Below are 17,987 nucleotides of genomic sequence, written 5' to 3' on the forward strand. Positions count from 1 at the left end.
GTGGTCAGCAGTTTCTTGAATACTCAGACCAACAACAATGCCACTTTCCAAGCCACTAAAATCCCCTTTTTCCTCATTCTGCTGCTCAGTTTGAACTTCAGGAAGTCGTCTTGACCATGTCTACATGACTAAATGCGTTTAATTGCTGCCATGTGATTGATTGCTTAGATATTTGTGTTAACAAGCAATTAAACAGATGTGCCTAATAAAGTGGCCGACGCTTGTGTATGTCCAGTTGGATGAAGCATCTGACTTTGGGTTTGACTCAAAGAAGTTGGTAACAACAGACAGTAAATAAAAGAGACATAGTTTATCTAATCTTTCTAACGCATTTAATAGATTATAACAGATAATCAGTTATATATAAATCAGTAATAGCTAAACTAACAATAAATCAATAAATCTACCTCCATATCGATACCTGCATAAGTAAAGAAGACTATTTATTTAAATGGCCTAGTTAAGTTATAATCAGCTCAACAGCGCATATTATCATTCTGTTTGTGTTGCATATTTATCCACAAACATATATGGCGATTCTTCTTCGCTGCACTTTAATGGTTAAAGTTGAGCACTGCTTGAAAGCAGAATGAGCCTGTGAAAGCATCTGCGCCTGGTTAGGACCTGTACACATGGTGCGATGCTGCTTAGCCCCTACCGCAGTTGAGATTTGGAAATAGATGCTATAATTTGTACGTTGCTCTCATTTAAACCACAAACACAAGTCAAGCTTTTTAGTTTTTAACTCTATGAAACTTTTATTCAAAAGGGAAATGAATGTATTAGAAGGATGTGGCTCATGATATTTAAATGCAACACCGGCTCAGCACGAAGTGGGAAGCCTGCAGTTTGTTATTGTGTGGTTTAGCTGACAGCCTGTCCTTCCCTCTCTGTGTTTCTAGTTTATTACAGAGCTCTTGTCAACTTCACCAACTCGGTGGTCTATGGCCCTGAACTCGAGGACATCTTCTCTCCAGAATTTAAGGAGATTTCTGAGGCAGTGATGGATACGGTATGACTTGTCTCTACTGTGTGCTACCTTTTAAGGTCCATGCATGTTATTTATGACTGATCTGATCTGAGGATGTGCAACTGTCTGAAAATAATGTCCGGGCTTGTTTATTCCAGTGTAACTGAGTTTAGTTTGCTTTCCACAGCTGGAGTCAGAGTACAACAGGATTCCTGGTGTCCAGACAGTCAACGTGGTCCTCATTAAGTAAGGGCACAAATCATTTAAATCATGCCTGCTGACACCCAAAGTAGATACCCCTGCTGGGTGCCTTACTCAGGCCAGGTGATATTTTTTCCTTTTTCTCTAAACTAGACAAGGCCATTAATGGAGGCGTGTAGTCAGTAATGCATCAGCAATAATTAAGTCCTATGAAAGCCATCCAAAGAGACACTTTCCCTCTGTTTAATCACCTGCAGTGCACGCCTCACAGCTTGTAGCCTCATCACGTCTTTCTCCCTCTTTGCAGAAAGGTGATAAGAGAGGATGGCGTTGATGTATTTGTGGAATTGGACGTTGGTTCGGATTACAACAACAACGAAGAGCAGATCCGCAGCGTGCTCTACAGTGTGGTGAAGGAGGGAGCCATTGCTTCTTATATCACGTCTGTCCGGGGCTTTCAGTTCAGACGGCTCGGAAAAGGTAAGACCTCCCGAGGCAGCGAGATCCTTGTGTTTGCAGCGAATGACTCTACACCACAGCGCCAGGCAGCTTCCTCAATGTTTTCCTTTGGTTTTTTAGTTGAAGCTCCGCCTTCAGTGGAACCTATTGCAGTGCCAGGTTTGTACTGAGCCATGCTTGCTGCATGGTGACTTGCTGTAGAAACTGTAGCAGGAATGTAGCAGCTTAAAAAAAAAAGAACATTGAAATATTTCTCTCTTTGTCATGTTGAAATTTTATGATGCTTTCAACTTTGAAGCAATGGTCATGTGGTCTGGAGAATGTTTTGCATGGAAGCACCAATGTAGAGATGGTAGAGAGATCCCTGCTGACTAGTGCACAGAAAACATGATGCATGGCATGACTGTGATGAGGAATGCTGCTCTTTACTGCAGTTTAAACCTATTTTTTTATGCAAATACCAGCAGCTTTATAAACAGGCTTCTTAACTTTTTTATTTTGTTTGTTTAATTGCAAAAGCAGCCCCTCCAGAGTAGGGATTTTACAGTTACCTGATTTTACAAATAATCGCTGTATTAAACTCCAAGATTAATTAATTGTAAAGATCCCTCAATATCGCCACTTTCCATAAGGGATTGTATCTAAAACATGAAGGCAGATTAGCACAACTCACACAAGGAAAATAAAGTTGTATTTATGTGTTGCCGTGTGTGTTGCTTTGTTTCTGTGCTGTTATAGAAGCGGTGTGTCCAAGTGGGACAATATGGCAGAGTGTAACGAAGAGTGTCTGGCTAACTAGACGGGCGGAGCCTCACTGTGCTCTCCCTCACCAGAATTAAAGGAAAAAGTGGAGTGTAGCGGCAAACGTCCGTTTTAAGGAGTAAATATTTCTGTTAGGTTTTTTGTTTCTATTTGTGACTGTGTGTGTTCATGCAACAAAACACATTCAAAATACCTACACAGACCCTACCAATAAGCCTAAAGAGGGTCATCTCCTAGTCTAACTTGCTCAACTACAATAAATAATTCAAGTTCAAGCAAGCCTCTTATTTTCATGCATTCTGACCGATGCACCCTTGGTGGCCACAATAATAAACCACAAAAAGAGTACAGTCCTAATTCATTCATCCAAAACACAGAGGAAGAGTTATTGCCTCCAAAGAAATGCATTAAGTCATTCTTGTCAGATTTCTTTGGTTGTGTAAAAATGACTAAGGTCTCTTTATTGTGGAGGACGACTCATCAGCCTGTAAAGCAGGACATAAAAAGGTTGCAGTCAAGGGAGAAAAAAACATCAACTATGTGCCAACATCGGCAGGATAACCACCAGCAAATTAAGGGGAAATGCTCAGAAACCGAGTTAAATGTTAATGTTTGCCTGAAATAATACACAGATGAAATGTTATCGTGTCATCTGCAATTCTCTGATTATGTACAACTCAGATTGGACTTACAGCGCAATGTATACTACTAAAGGGCAGCTGGAAGTCAAAAAGTAGTAATATCCACATTTAAAATGTTTTTGTTTAAAGAGCAGAGGGGACTTTACTGGAATGGGACTTTTTGTTTACTTTATTGCTTTAATATATTTTAGTTGGGATGAAAAAATAGAAATGAATGAAAAGTGTTGGTGTGAGTTTACATATTTAAAGCACAGAGAAATGAACACATAATAATTATAATATGGTGATTTTTTTTCTCTCATCATCGTACCAGAAATATCTGTGATCGTGGCGTCCCTACTGCTGAGAAAAGTTCATGGCTGTGGTTAAAGTGTGGAAGCAGTTTATGTGCTTGTGTGTGTGTTTTTTACTTTGCCTTATCCAATCCATCAAGGCTGTTTAGAGTGTGTGTGTGTGTTGTCTGATCTGTGTATTTTTGTCTGTGTGCTGCATTTATCTTGTATCTTCAGCTGTAGTCAGTATCTGTCTTGTCTGATCTTATGTGGCGAGTCTTGTAGGTGTAGTTTGTCTCTCCTGTTTAATTAGTGCAGGTGTAGATCACACGTTTGATCGGAATACAATATTGTATTTATTCAGAGGATAAGGATTTGATGTTTGCTGAAATCCCCAATTTTGCCATAATCTTAATTTGATTTTAATTCAAATGAGAGTGAATGAATGAAACTTTATTGTCATTGCAACAGGTGCAACAAAATTTTTTTCCAGTACAAGCCCGCCGTTTTTTTTGTTTTTTTTTTTGTTTTTTTGAATGAATGAATGAAACAGGATCAGGCAGACTGAGGCAGTAGCCGCCGTGCAGTGCGCCATTCAGATTATATCCCATGCTGATTTAACACAATCACTTCCATTAATATCAAATCACAAAAAATAAAATAGCACAATCTCATTTTATTTCTGAGCTTTATCAGGCATTTAAATGAAAAACAATGTTTTTTTTTTTTTATCTAAAAACTGATTGTACCCCATTCTGTATATTGAGTTTTAAAATGTTCATATCGTGTTAAAGAAAAGTTTTACATTTGTTTGTAGACATTAAGGCGGAATGAAGTGTAAACCTGACTCCCATATAGGGTCTCAGAGGAAATATTTATATTTTAAAAACTAAAGTAGTTCAGTCTAATTATGATAAATACTGACCACACCTTAACGTATCTGCATTTTCTCTTCAAATTAAAAAAGACATTTTAGTTGTTAGAGCAAAGAAAATGGAAGCAATTCAAAATGTTTTCTTCAAATGCATCTTACAAATGATAACTATCAATATTCAACAGATATTTTCTGTTTAGATTGTTGATTATTCAATCAGTGTATCCAACACTGTAATTAAAAATAAGCAAAGTGAAAATTGTGGTTTAGCCCCTGCAGGAACCCATGATGTTGCATTCGCAGCCATCAACCCAAATTCAGCCAATCCTTGTGAATTCTGCACATGCTTGCAGTTTTGTCCAATCACTGCAAGTTCAATGCAACTTTCTTACTCCTCCACATTTCAAAATTATTATACAAAATTATTAACTATTCCTTATATGAACATGCAGACATGCACCAGAGAAATTTGAGTCATTTGCCTGTCAGCACACATTCAACACTTCCCCAGATCAGGTCATCAGGTCAGATGGGCCAGAACAAACTTAGTTCTTGTCACCTGGAGAAAATAAGCAATTTTCTTTGTTCTTGTGAAGTGTGGCCCAGCCTTAAAGCTTTGAGTCAAGACCAAAATGTCAAAATGAACTCTTAAGGGTGCATTCACACCAGGATAGCCCACTAGACTCTGTATGACTCGGTTCAGTTGGAGGGGGTGCAACATTCTTCCAGACCAAGTTTTTTTTCACGCTACACTACTGAAACAAAAGCAGACCTTGTAAATAACATATTCCACTCCCCACCAGAGTCAGCCCTGCATCAAATATTACTGAAGGAGAAGACGAGACACAATGAAGAAGAAAAGTCATACATCTAGTGGTTAAACCAGGCCAACTTGTGTTTTCACTCCAGCTTAATATGGAGCTGCATCAGATCCTGGTGGTCTTGGGTTGATCATGTTTCTATTATATTATATTATATTATATTATATTATATTATATTATATTATATTATATTATATTATATTATATTATATTATACAGTCATTTAACAGACACTTTTATCCAAAGCGACTTACATTTGAGAGTAAGAACAACACAAGCAAGAATTCAAAGAAGATGGGACGTCATAATTATGTGGTAGACAGACTGCTGTGAGTCCAGTTGGACCAGGTGTTGTCATGTAGTGCTAGAGTCACTACATGACAGCTTCTATCAGAACTTTTACTAAGTTCTTCCACGTATGACCGCAGGCCATTTCTCCAGTCCAGAGCTGTTTTGGTTGTGTTTATGCACTTTCCTTTGTAGTCTGCTTCTTGTATTCGGTCCACTTGAAATAGACCAAGATTTGCCAAGTCTGCGTAGTTTCTTTGATCCAAATCAGTTTGTTTCCTCAAACAAAACGGACTTTCTGAGCACACAGACCAGGATTTGGATCAAAACAGTGTGAATGCAGCCTAAAAGGAACTGGTAGCCAGTGAAGCCCTTCTCTTTGAGCGAGTTGGGGTTCGAGCTCCTGGTTTTGTGTGTCCCTTCTGTTGCCTTATCATGCTAGTTTTAGCACACAACAGATTATTCACTGGGCAGAAATTATAATACGCTTTATAGTCGAAAGCCTTACTGGTCTCCTTTAAGTATCTCACTGGTGGACGTCTTTCTGAGTTGCTCCTGTTATAGGATGTGTTTGATTTTCACCTCACTTTGTGTTATTTGTGCTTTGCTGTGACATCAGTGTAGCGTTGTGGCCTGTACCGTAGCCTCGGCTTGCATGTCTTTGATCCTTCAACGTTCCCCTTCCCGCCTCCCCTTTGCTCTCACAGTAACGCCCAGTAAAAGACCCTGCATGGCAGATGAGCACAGGTGTGGTGATGGAACGTGCATCCTGATGGAGTACCTGTGTGACAACAGACCAGACTGCCAAGACATGAGTGATGAAATCAGTTGTGGTGAGTGGCTTCGGTTTGACTGGCTGGCAGGTTGTAACGCATTCGGCCGCTTGTTGTGAGATACCTTAACGCTTCTATGTATCATATGTTTTTCTAAGATTAATCAAAGCTTTGTTTTTAGATGTGACAAAGTCCATCACACCTCCCCCCATCCCAACCACCACCGTAGCTGGGCCCACCCGGATCCCTGGTGTGATTTTACCTTGCAGAGTAGACCAAGCCACATGCCAGAGCGGGGAGTGTATCCCTCGAGACTACATCTGTGACGGAGAGAGGGACTGCTTAGACGGAAGTGATGAATTCAGATGCGGTAAGTCAGGTGGCTTTGTGCACAAGCAGTGGTGTAAAAGAGAGAAAAATCAGTTCAATACATGTGTAGAAAAGTTTGCAAACAAATGCACCAGTAAATTCATAAGAGCATGCAGCAGAAATTCATCAGCTTGACTGTCAACAACCTCTTTTCACAGGCACGCCGTCTCCCTGTGAGCCCAACGAGTTCAAGTGTAAAAATGGTCGCTGCGCCCTTAAGCTTTGGCGTTGCGATGGCGACAACGACTGTGAGGATAGCTCTGATGAAGCAGACTGCCGTAAGTCTCCATTTTTATTTTATGAGAATAATTCAAGACAATATGCAGAACAAACATGACACAATGGACAATATTTACTTCCAAAGTCCTTTGTAAGCACTACTTCATAAAGATTGTGGCATTTAAATTGTTTTCTCATGCTTTTGGTAATTTACAAAGCAAGCACACAAATAATAATTTAGTCTATATGAAGTATATTAAGTTAAAGCTGCACTACTCTACTTCTCAGTGAGCTACCTCCCTATTAACATCGAATTCAGGTGTATGTTATGTGCATCTCTTCTTTGAGATCTCTCCAGTCCGATGTTGACTCTCCTCTCTGTCCCTTTCTCTCTTTATAATAATGTCCTGTTGCGTTGCTTTGATGAATCAGCCATGGTGTGTGTTCAAAACGACCAGTGTGTTGATATCCAGTTGCTGGCATGTGGTGTGGTGCGTAAATCGAAACTCAGCTGAAACGTGACGCAGTATCTCAGGGGAAAAAGTAGTGAAATGCTGTTTCTCAGCCTCAGGATGCTGCTAGGCAGTGATGCCTCCAGGAATGTACATAATAAATGTCACTTTTCCATCAAAAAACAAGTCATAAACACATATTTTAATGTCAGAAAGTTACCTAGTGCTACTGGTTCCACCTGTTTTATATGTCAAATGTAGTATTTCCCCATCCAAATATCATATTTACTGTTGCTGTAAGATATTGCACATTGTGCCCTACAGAGGGAACAAATCTTTTATGGCCATTCAGGATTATTTGCAAAGGATCATAAGTACATATTTGGATTAGATTAGATAGTCTTTGTTTTCATTGCACTGTGGAGGTACAACTAAATTGAGGGTGCTCACACAGAGCCACTGTGCACCAAAAAATAAAAACAAATATTCCCTTAAATTAGAGATAAAAGAGCAATATTACAGTATAATATAAATATAAAATAAATAGAATTAAAAACTAGGATGTATGAGTTAAAATTTTAAGGTGCTGTGGGCCCTTAAAAATACGGGAGGAGATATGCCAAGGTTAACTGTTTTTTAGGGCTTGTTTAAGTTGCTGGTTGGGAGGTGGCGGGCGGTTATGGCCGACTGTGTGAGTCCGTCGGTGTTGGCAGTTCGTATTGCCCATTCTTTAGTAATATCAAATAATATCACTCAATAAATCTCCAACTCAATAAATGTCCAACTCATTTGACAGCGACTAAATAAAAATAATTACAGTTTCCTACAACAGTGGCTTTTTATTACTATTATTTGTTTTATTAAGGGATAGGGGATATGCCTGTACCCCCTGGTTAATAACACCAATGACATTTTCCTCATCTCTGTCTCACCTCTCGTGTCTGCACACAGCCCTTCTGTCTCGTGCCCTTTTATGGTAATTTTCTATGTTTTTAATATACAAATTAGGGCCAGCTGGTATGTCTTTTCAATGTATAGGGAGATGGCATTCATCAGTCTAAGAGAAAAGATTCAAACAATTTCTGCGTTTTAAGACAAACTTAAGAAAGAATTTAAGATTTTTAGGAAGATACAGTTAAAGTGGAAGATACTTCATTTGTAAAGAACAGCAAGATTTTGATAGAAGAATACATTAGGATGCTTAAGAGTTGTTGTCAGTCTCCGCATTTTCATCACCATAGCTACCAAGAGTCCTGATGACAAGTGTGCTCCGGAGCAGTTTGAATGCCTGACTGACCGCTCCTGCATCCCAGCGAGTTACCAGTGTGATGACGAGCCAGACTGTCCTGACCGCTCTGATGAGTACGGCTGCTGTAAGTCTCAGGCCAAGAGCTGGATGCAGCTCTCCTCTCTCATAGTCTTTTTCTTTCCCCCTCATGTGCATGTCATTCTTTTCTCTCAGCACATTAGCTTTTTATGCGCTGTGACTAATTTTCTCTGAACCAGGCTCTTTTCACATTTGTTGACTCACTCGTGAGAACTTAAGTAAAATCGTCCGTCCATATGGAAGAACTTTTTTTTTTTGCACATGTGCATTTATTGAACCATTTTTTGTCCTTTTGATGGTTTCCAGCTCCACCTTCCGTAACAAGCCCACCAGAAGAGTCCATGCAGGCAGCACGGGGGTCGACGGTGACGTTCACCTGTCAGGCTGTTGGAGTTCCAACACCTATCATCTCCTGGAGACTGAACTGGGGACACATTCCATCCAGCAGCAGGTGGGTTTGATGGGAAATTCCTCACCCCTGTGGTTTTTGTTTCATCAGTAAAGCTGTTATGAAACATCTGTAATTAATGAAAGCCACTTTTTCCAAAGTGATTTGGCAGGGGTTATGAATTCATTTTGCTCCTCTCACCTTATTGGTGTGCTGACACACACCTCTTCTACATCAGTGCATCTTGGCTTGCGCTTTTAATTAATTCTGATACTTGTGGTTGCATATTATTTACTGCGACTGCATCATGCTGTGAGTGTGTTGAGATAACTGCAGAGGAATTGAAAAGATTTTTGTGCCTCCATGTGTTCATTAACATAGCCTGTAGTTTTGTTTAGTTATTCTCTTTTCCAAACTTTCTTTAATGGGCTTTTAAAAGATATACGGACATATGAAAACCGTCAGAGGCTTATAAAATAAATATCTTTCTCTTTAGAACAAAGACAGAAATGACTTAAAATAAGGCAAGGGGAGTTTATTTGAATAGCACAGTTCATGCACAAGACAAATAAAAGTGCTTTACATAAAACATTAAAAGCATTACAGTGGGGTCCAAAGACCCATTAAAAAGTACATCAAAAACTAAATAAATTAAACAAAAAAAAGACAAAGTAGAATAAAACAAAATGCAATAAATACAAGTTACAGTATGAGGAATTAACATTGGTTCTGATAACAGGCAGCAAATAGAAAAGTCAATGCTGCCGCTCCATGTTTAGTTCTGACTCTGGGAACAGAAAGTAGACCAGACCCTGATGACCTGAGGGATCTGGTTGGTCCATATTGAACCAGAAGATCCTGAATGGATTTTGGCCCTAAACCATTCAGTGCTTTGTAAACTAACGGCAGGATTTTGAAGTTGATTCTGTGACAAACAGGGAGTCACAGTAAATATCTGGTGACTAGAGTTATATGATCCACTTTTTTGGTCTTAGTGAGGACTGGAGCAGCAGCGTTCTGGACTAACTGCAGCTGTCTGATGGACGTTTTAGGGAGACCTGTGAGGACAGCATTACAGTAGTCCAGTCTACTAAAGATAAATGCATAAATCCTGCTGGGACATGAGTCCTTTGATCCTCCAGATGTTCTTTAATGGGTAACTGGCTGACTTCACAACTGTCTTAATGTGATGCTTAATTCAGGTCTGGGTCCAGGACTACTCCCAGATTTCTGGCTTTGTTGACGGTTTTTAACATCATTGTTTGAAGCTGAGTGCTGACTTTTAATCTTTCTTCTTTGGCTCCAAACAAACTATTATTTCGATTTTGTCTTTATTTAACTAAAGAAAGTTCTGGCACATGCAATCTTTAACTTGATCAATACATTTGATCAGTGTTTAAACTGGACTATAGTCTCCTGGTGTGATGATTGTGTAAATTTATCTACCATTGGCACGATCATTGTAACATATTTTGTTGTTTTTCGTAATTTGAATGAGTGACATTTTTTAACAGCAGTGACCCCAAGACGGAGCCTTGGGGAACTCCACAGGTTGTTTTTGTTCACTCAGTTTTATAGTTACCTATAGACACAAAGTAGTTCCTGCCTTTTAGAAAGGAACCAAACCAGTTCACTGCAGTTCCAGAAAGTCCTAAGTAAGATACAACAAAAGAGGTAAGTTCAAGCTTCCTCAGCTTGTACTAACAAAGACAATAGCCACAGAGTAAAATAAAACAAACAAAACAATTCACATCAGCTAATTATTGGCGAACCAATGAAGCCATACTCCACCAAAAGACCCGCTTGGTACATCAAAAGGATATAAATGTATCTCCACACCTACATAAGATGATTATTTGTGCTTTATTTCTGTTTTCCCAGGATTTCCATGACCAACGAGAACGGCCGTGGTACTCTGACTATTCGTGATGTGAAAGAATCTGACCAGGGGGCTTACACCTGCGAGGCTATTAATGCTAAAGGCCTTGTGTTTGGGATCCCTGATGGAGTGTTAACTCTCATATCCAATCCAAACCCAGGTGATGATGATTAACCTTTGCTCTGCAGTTAGGGCGACTGCTTAGGTCTAGTAAATCTTAGACCTGAATGTTGTGAAGACCAAAGACGAGATGCAGAAGGAGGTACAGGTTTCATGTTTACCTCCATGCCAATCAGCATGAAGGGTTAGGATGTGAAGCAAGTCACTCATTTCAAATACCTGGGAGCGATAATAGATAATCAGCTTTCCTTCCAAGGAAATGGCGACTACATTTAGAAAAAAATGTTCTTTTGAGGAAACTGAGCTCTAACACCAGTCAGCACACTCTGACCTTGGTCTATATATCACTACGTGGGAGTGTTTAAACATAATTTGTGTCCTAGGTTAGAAAAAATTCCATGAAAAGAAAGAAGAAACTGGCGCTAAACATTAATCAGGTCAGCAAGATCATTGGACAAAAGCAACTTTCACTTCAGGAGTTGTGTCATCAAACAACCAAATCAATCACTTCAAATTTATCAGGATCCCACTCACCCCCGGCATCCTGCCATCGGGGCACAAACTGATGGTTCTACTGGCCAAGAAAAAGGGCTACAAAATGTCCTTCATTCCAACAGCAGTGGCTTATTTAAATAAAAAAAAGTCTTTAAATGGGTTTTACAGGCTCTGTCTCAGTGCACAAACAGACCTGTGACTTATTGGCACTTTTAAAATATTTTATTATGTTTCTCCTCCACTAATTTTTAAACACAGAGCATGTGTTGCTTCACTATTTTACTTGGTATTCTCTAATTTTATTGATCTTTTTTTTATCTTGTTCTATGTGTTTTCTTGTACACATGTCAAAAGGGCAAGTTAAAGCCCTACCTGCCCAAGCATGACCTTGAAAAAGTTATCCACCTGCTCATTATGTCCCGCTTAGATTACTGCAACTCCCTATATTATGGCATTGACCAGTCATTTTTACATCGACTGCAGCTGCCCAAAACGCTGCTGCTCGGTTGCTTACAGGGACAAGACGGCGATCACATCACCCCTGTGCTCGCCTCCTTGAATTGGCTTTCTGTTGGTTTTAGGACCCAGTACAAGATTTTATTAATTGTGTTTAAAGCCTTAAATGCTACACCAGCATGCTCTAGCCAGGACTATGAGGTCCTTCACGGTTCCTAATGAAGGTCCCATATGCTAGGCTTAAATCCAGGGGCGACAGAGCCTTCTCTGTTGCCACCCCTAAGCTGTATAACAGCCTTCCGCTTCACATTAGAGCTGCTCAGTCTGTCGTTGGTTTAAAGTCTTTACTCAAAACCTACTTCTTTACGCTGTCATTTGAACAAAACTGAGCTTGACATTCGCATATTTTATTTTATTTTATTTTAGTTTTATTCTAGTTTTTAATTCTGGTTTTGTTGTTTTTATTATTTTATTGATTTAATCTTTTTAATCAATTTAATTTCTGTTTTCATTTTCATTGTTTTTATTGTTTAATTGAGCAGTGCTTTATTTTCAACTGTGGAGTGTTTGTTGTTCTTTTGTTCAGCACTTTGGGCAACTGCTGTTGCAGAAAATGTGCTACATAAATAAACTTGAACTTGAACTTCCATTTTTGAGAATGAAATAGACAATAAGAGGCGTTCCGTTCTGAGTCTTTTCACGTTCCTTCCAGGCAACTGTCCTGAAGGTCACTTCAGCGTGAGCGGGCGCTGTTTGTCCTGCTTCTGCGCCGGAGTCACCAAGAACTGCAAGAGCACCGGCCGCTACCGCGAACAGATCAGCCTCCGTTTCACGGAGGAGGAAAACTTCAAAGGCAATGAAAAAAACAGCTAATACGCCGCCAGCTGACGTATCCTTGAAGCTTTTTTTTTGTAGTAGTCACATTTCATATATTTTTGTTTGCAGGAGTGAATGTCACCTATCCCTCCAGGCCAGTCACTCCTCCTCTGTCCTCCACCCAGCTCCTCATTAACCCCGAGATGGAGGAGTTCCAGCTCGTTGACCTGTCGCGTCGTTTCCTCAACCTCGACTCTTTCTGGACCTTACCTCGCCAGTTCCTGGGCAACAAAGTAAATAGAGCATCATTTGGAAGCTCTGATTTGATTGGCTTAGCATCGTACGCATGGTTGAAATCTGCTCCGTATGTTATTTAGATCGATTCCTATGGGGGATCCCTGAAGTTTAAGGTGAGGTACACACTGGCCCGCGGCCTGTCGGAGCCTGTGGAGAGGTCCAATGTGATACTGGTTGGAAATGGACGAAGGCTTGTTTACCGCAGAGGCAACGCCACCCCTCCCAATGTGGTCAGCCTGAAGGAGATCAAATTCACTGAAGTAAGGAAGTTTAAGAAAAAACAAAAATCCTACAAGAGCATCAGTTTTAAACAAAGAAATAAGATGAACTGGAAGTACAGGCTGTTTGGTAATACAGCTGCTTCTCGATGTTTTAGGACAACTGGCAGCACTCCAACGGCCGCCCTGTGAGCCGGGAGGACCTGATGATGACACTGGCCAACCTGGACAGCATCAGCATCCGCACCATCTACGACAACCACATGGTCAGCGTAGCGCTCAGTGACATCGTCATGGATACCACCACTGTGGAGTTCACCACTCTGGGTCATGCCAAGGATGTAGAGGAATGCAGGTAAATACAAATCAGTTTCTTTTTTGGCTCTGTCTGGATTGATTTCATTGTTGTCCCGCTCCCCTTCACACTGCTCTTCCCACAGCTGCTTCTTCTTTACATTTAGAGACATTTCAGAGTGTGTGATGTTGTGTTTTGCCTTGTCACAGTTTGTTAGCGAAGTGGCTGGCGTTTGTTCTTGTTTGATGGAGCTCTTATTTGTCCCTTCCAGATGTCCTGCTGGATATACAGGCCTGTCCTGTGAAACATGCTCCTCTGGATTTGAGCGCGTCCCTGGTGGCGTCTATCTTGGCACCTGCGCTGGTTGTAACTGCAATGGGCACGGAACGGCCTGCGATCAAATCAGCGGACACTGTCTGGTATTTTTTTGGGGACAATTTAATGGAAATCATCCTGTGTTTAATGTAGATATTGTTTTAACAGGGAGATTAACTTAGCTTGCAGTTTCAGATGTTAATTTTAAATGTAATCGTGCAAGAATTAAAGTGTTTCCCCCTTTCTGCCTTTGCAGAGCTGCCAGCACAATACAGAGGGTCCTCAGTGTGACAAGTGTCGCCCTGGCTACTTCGGCGACCCAACCCGAGGTCGTCCAGATGACTGCAAGCCCTGCCCCTGCCCGTACGCTGAGACCTCTCGTCGGTAAGTCCACAGACATCTGAATTGGTCACACACACACACATATATGCAGAAATACATCATGCAGTCCAAGATACACAGATGCTGAAATTATTGGCATACACTGACTGTCCAAAAAAGGTTGCCACCTATCTAAGAAAATGGGTACAAGCTTCTCATTGGTTCATTACTGCATAGATGACGTTTTAACTGGCAACAAGTTATTTAACCCCAACTGATTGAGTGAGTAGCTTCTCATTACTTTAACAACCATGTGGGAAGACACATGATGTGGTCATGGAAAAAATGTTCATCCGTTTCAGAAGGTTTAAATTATTGCCATCAAACAAAGTAAACATCTAAGGAGTTGCTGAATCTGCTAAAATTATGCTGAAAACGCTCTAACACATAAGCCAACCCTTTTTGTGTGGAGTTTGCATGTTCGTCACGGGAGTGCGTGGGTTCTCTGTGGGTTCTCCAGCTTACTCCCACCATCCATATACATGCACCTTAGGTTAATTGGTCACTAAATCCTCCCTAGGAGTGAGCGTAAATGGTTGTTTGGGTCTCTGTGTTGGCCGTCAGAATGGCGACCTGTCCAGTGTGCACCCTGGCTCTGGCCTGCTAATTGCTGGGATAGCGTCCAGCCCCATCTGTGACCTTGCACTGGAATAAGTGGGTATCAAAAATGGATGGATGAATGAATGGACATTGCAGAAGCTTATCAGAACGATGACACACACAGCAAATGCTTGCCGTAATCAAAGCTAAATGCAGTCCAACAATTGTACAGTGTGGGACTCTTTCTTTGGATGGGCAGTATTTACTTTACTTATTTCACATATGCTACTCATTAACGCTTTGCTCCTAAATCATGGTTTCTAAACTTTTTTTATTGGACCTGATAGGTTTTCTGACACCTGCTTCCTGAACATCGATCAACAGCCAACATGTGATGCCTGCAGGCCCGGCTACACAGGAAGACGCTGTGAAAAGTGAGTAAACGGATGTTGACTGGACCAGCTGCATCTAACTGAAAGAAAAGGAACACAGTATTTTGACTTTATTGTATTAAATGTGAATACTATAACTTGTAGAAGGTGATGCAAAAATCAGTCAAAAATATAAGTGTATCCATTGTGCTTTATTTCAGATGTGCTCCAGGTTACCAGGGCAACCCCCTCCTTCCTAATGGAAAATGCATTCCTGACCGTGAGTCCGTTGTCAGCATCTGTGCTGACATTTTTTCACATCCACAGTTTTACAGGCATGAGTAAATGAACAGAAGCTGCACAAGGACTGTTTGAGTAATGTGACCATGAGGAGGTCTTGACCCCCCTGTCATGATTACAATCAGGTTTTTGTTACAGTAGGGCTGTTGTATGTGGTCACAGCTCAGGTATGCAGCGTGGCCGTTCCCAGGTGCACTTTTTTAACCATATGTCATCTTCTTTCCATTGCCCCCCCCTCCCAGAAGGCAACTCTAAATGTGATAACAGAGGAACTGTCAGCTCCAGCAGCAGCCCGTGCAGCTGCAAGGTATGGATGTTGTTTTTTTTTTTCGTTTTGTTTTCTTAAAGGGATGGAGAAGCATTCCAAGCAGATGGATTACATATGTGCATGTGTTTGTTTCTGTGTGTACGTTGCAGAACAACGTGGCAGGCGCTCAGTGCGACGAGTGCAAGGCCGGCTTCTTCCACCTATCCGAGGCCAACCCTGAAGGCTGCCTGCGCTGCTTCTGCATGGGCGTCACCAAACAGTGCGCCAGCTCCAGTTGGAGCAGAGACCAGGTGGGATGCTGAGCCATGACTGGCAGAGATTACTGTATCATTAAATCCTAGGTAGAAAGACGCAACGCCCTGAATTGGGATCTGGGTTTACATCTCAGTCGGATGTTTGTGTTCCACAGGTGCGAGGAGGTGTGAACGGGCAGCTCTTCTCCCTCTCCAACAGCGCCAACACTAAAACAATCTCTGATGGCATCTCCCAGAGGGGCTTTTCAGAAGTTACCTATCGCTCCTTCTCAAGTGTCCCCAATGATGTCTACTTCTGGGTGCTGCCCGGGAACTTCAGGGGAGATAAGGTGAGAGGGGAATGAGATAAAGAGCAGGCTGGAGTTGAGGAGAGGGGAAAAAATGTGGAGCGCTGACAGTTTGATTCCTCTGCTCTTTGTGTCCCTCTCAGTCAAGCCTCAACATGTTGTCAAATGAAAAGTCTGCACTTTTCCACACAGCGAGTCTTGTTTAGGAGCTGCAGGGGTATCTTGTTACTCGCCTCACAGGATCCTAGGGGTGAAATACCTTTCCACCATTTAGATTTCTGAGATGAGCTTCTCTTTTTTCACCATGTTGCCACCAGGTGACGGCCTATGGTGGGGAGCTTCGCTACACGTTGCGCTTCGAACCAAATCAGCGCTCACTGGTGACTGACGGTCAGCCCGATGTTGTTCTCCAAGGCAACGGCATTTTCCTGGAACACTTCTCGCAGACAAAGCCCCTCCCACGTGTGCCACAAACTGTGACTGTGACCTTCAGAGAGGTCAGTGCCACCGCTGTTCAGAGGATCTTTTAGCTGAAACCGTACTTTTGTTCACATTTGCAAAATGTCTTCAATTGGGTTACAACTCAGACCTGTACGGTTTACATGAACCTGAATCTGTGCATTTACGTGCATCACGTTTGAACAGAATAAATCATTTTGACTGTGCAGAATTAGAAGCAATAGAAGAAGAAACTGTGGTTTTAGATATAAACAAACACTTATTGTATTTATTGGCCTCTTATGTCAATTTCTGCCGTTGTAATAATGTAAAATTCTTTAAAATGACAAACAATGTATTTCTATCACAAACTGATCAGTTCTGTTTTAGTCCCACCATGAGCATGATCAGATCAGAATCTTTGAATTAGTATGTTTACATGCAGCTTTTTTATTCCCATCAGGCTTTTAATCCAAGTGCTTGTGTCCATGTAAACATGGCTGCTAAAGTTTTGCTTTTGTGTTATAATCAGTCTGCCTGGCGTAGAGCCGACCGGCAGCCGTGTACTCGTGAGCACCTGCTGATGGCCCTGGCTGACGTCGCTGTCCTCATGATCAGAGCCACCTATGCAGACAGCATGGCAGAGAGCAGGTACTGTGGAGAAGTACAAACTCATTTACATTCTTTTAGAATGAATCCAAGAAAGCTGAACTCAAAGCAAAGATAACACTTGTGTATTTTCTTCTTTTCTGTCCCCGATCCCCCCTTTTGTCTGTGATAGCATTTCAGATATCAAGATGGATATTGCAGTGCCTCACTCCACTGGTAATGAGCGTGCTCTGGAGGTGGAGGAGTGCACCTGCCCTCAGGGATACAGAGGACCGTCCTGCCAGGTACACATGCAGATGCCACATTAGTTTAGATGATTTAGTTTTTTAACAAAAGACAAACAAACAAAAAAAGAAAAGAAAATCAAAAACTTAGAAATAATCACAATTTTACCATTATCAGGTTTATTTTGCATTAAATAATTTCACACTATAAATGTGTAAAATCACCTAAACACTCCTTATAGGTCTTGCTATTTAAGGCAGATGGCACTACGTGATGTGCACGGATACGTTCACGCGTTCATCAGCCAATCAGGGTTGGCGTAATGAGATTAATACTTCTGAGGGCTGCAGAGAGGCTTGCATCCCATAGTGAGACATTGAGCGGAATATTATGAAAGAGAACAATAATTAATCCTACATAGTAACTCTGGATTTTTCTCTGAGAAAACAGATGGAAATGGCAACAGGACCTCTACCTGGACTTGTTCCTTCCGTAAACTGCGTTATAAAAACGTTTTTGAACATTTCTTTTCAACCTGAGGTCTTTTAACAGAAGAAACACCAATAATAATGAAACAGGGAAAATAAAAGAAACAAGACCATATTTC

General features: G+C 41.2%; 1 protein-coding gene across 10 annotated transcripts in view; it reads left to right on the top strand.

Annotated features, from left to right (window-relative positions):
* hspg2 (heparan sulfate proteoglycan 2) overlaps nucleotides 1-17,987 on the top strand; it is a 120,796-nt gene that overhangs the window by 50,872 nt on the left and 51,937 nt on the right. For 9 of the 10 annotated variants that reach the window (XM_042003593.1, XM_042003596.1, XM_042003599.1 and 6 more), the window contains exons 4-27: nucleotides 903-1,012; nucleotides 1,158-1,216; nucleotides 1,479-1,651; nucleotides 1,751-1,789; nucleotides 5,996-6,121; nucleotides 6,243-6,431; nucleotides 6,589-6,708; nucleotides 8,343-8,474; nucleotides 8,735-8,879; nucleotides 10,698-10,855; nucleotides 12,479-12,619; nucleotides 12,712-12,875; nucleotides 12,960-13,139; nucleotides 13,256-13,452; nucleotides 13,664-13,811; nucleotides 13,964-14,091; nucleotides 14,976-15,062; nucleotides 15,221-15,279; nucleotides 15,542-15,606; nucleotides 15,717-15,857; nucleotides 15,977-16,150; nucleotides 16,426-16,605; nucleotides 17,079-17,197; nucleotides 17,328-17,439. In XM_042003593.1, the coding sequence (XP_041859527.1) occupies nucleotides 903-1,012; nucleotides 1,158-1,216; nucleotides 1,479-1,651; nucleotides 1,751-1,789; nucleotides 5,996-6,121; nucleotides 6,243-6,431; nucleotides 6,589-6,708; nucleotides 8,343-8,474; nucleotides 8,735-8,879; nucleotides 10,698-10,855; nucleotides 12,479-12,619; nucleotides 12,712-12,875; nucleotides 12,960-13,139; nucleotides 13,256-13,452; nucleotides 13,664-13,811; nucleotides 13,964-14,091; nucleotides 14,976-15,062; nucleotides 15,221-15,279; nucleotides 15,542-15,606; nucleotides 15,717-15,857; nucleotides 15,977-16,150; nucleotides 16,426-16,605; nucleotides 17,079-17,197; nucleotides 17,328-17,439 (3,146 nt within the window). The remainder of the gene's footprint in view (nucleotides 1-902; nucleotides 1,013-1,157; nucleotides 1,217-1,478; nucleotides 1,652-1,750; nucleotides 1,790-5,995; nucleotides 6,122-6,242; nucleotides 6,432-6,588; nucleotides 6,709-8,342; nucleotides 8,475-8,734; nucleotides 8,880-10,697; nucleotides 10,856-12,478; nucleotides 12,620-12,711; nucleotides 12,876-12,959; nucleotides 13,140-13,255; nucleotides 13,453-13,663; nucleotides 13,812-13,963; nucleotides 14,092-14,975; nucleotides 15,063-15,220; nucleotides 15,280-15,541; nucleotides 15,607-15,716; nucleotides 15,858-15,976; nucleotides 16,151-16,425; nucleotides 16,606-17,078; nucleotides 17,198-17,327; nucleotides 17,440-17,987) is intronic. The other variant, XM_042003598.1, reaches the window with a different exon arrangement.

The sequence above is a fragment of the Melanotaenia boesemani genome, chromosome 13 (genome assembly GCF_017639745.1).
Source record: "Melanotaenia boesemani isolate fMelBoe1 chromosome 13, fMelBoe1.pri, whole genome shotgun sequence".
Taxonomy (NCBI): Eukaryota; Metazoa; Chordata; class Actinopteri; order Atheriniformes; family Melanotaeniidae; genus Melanotaenia; species Melanotaenia boesemani.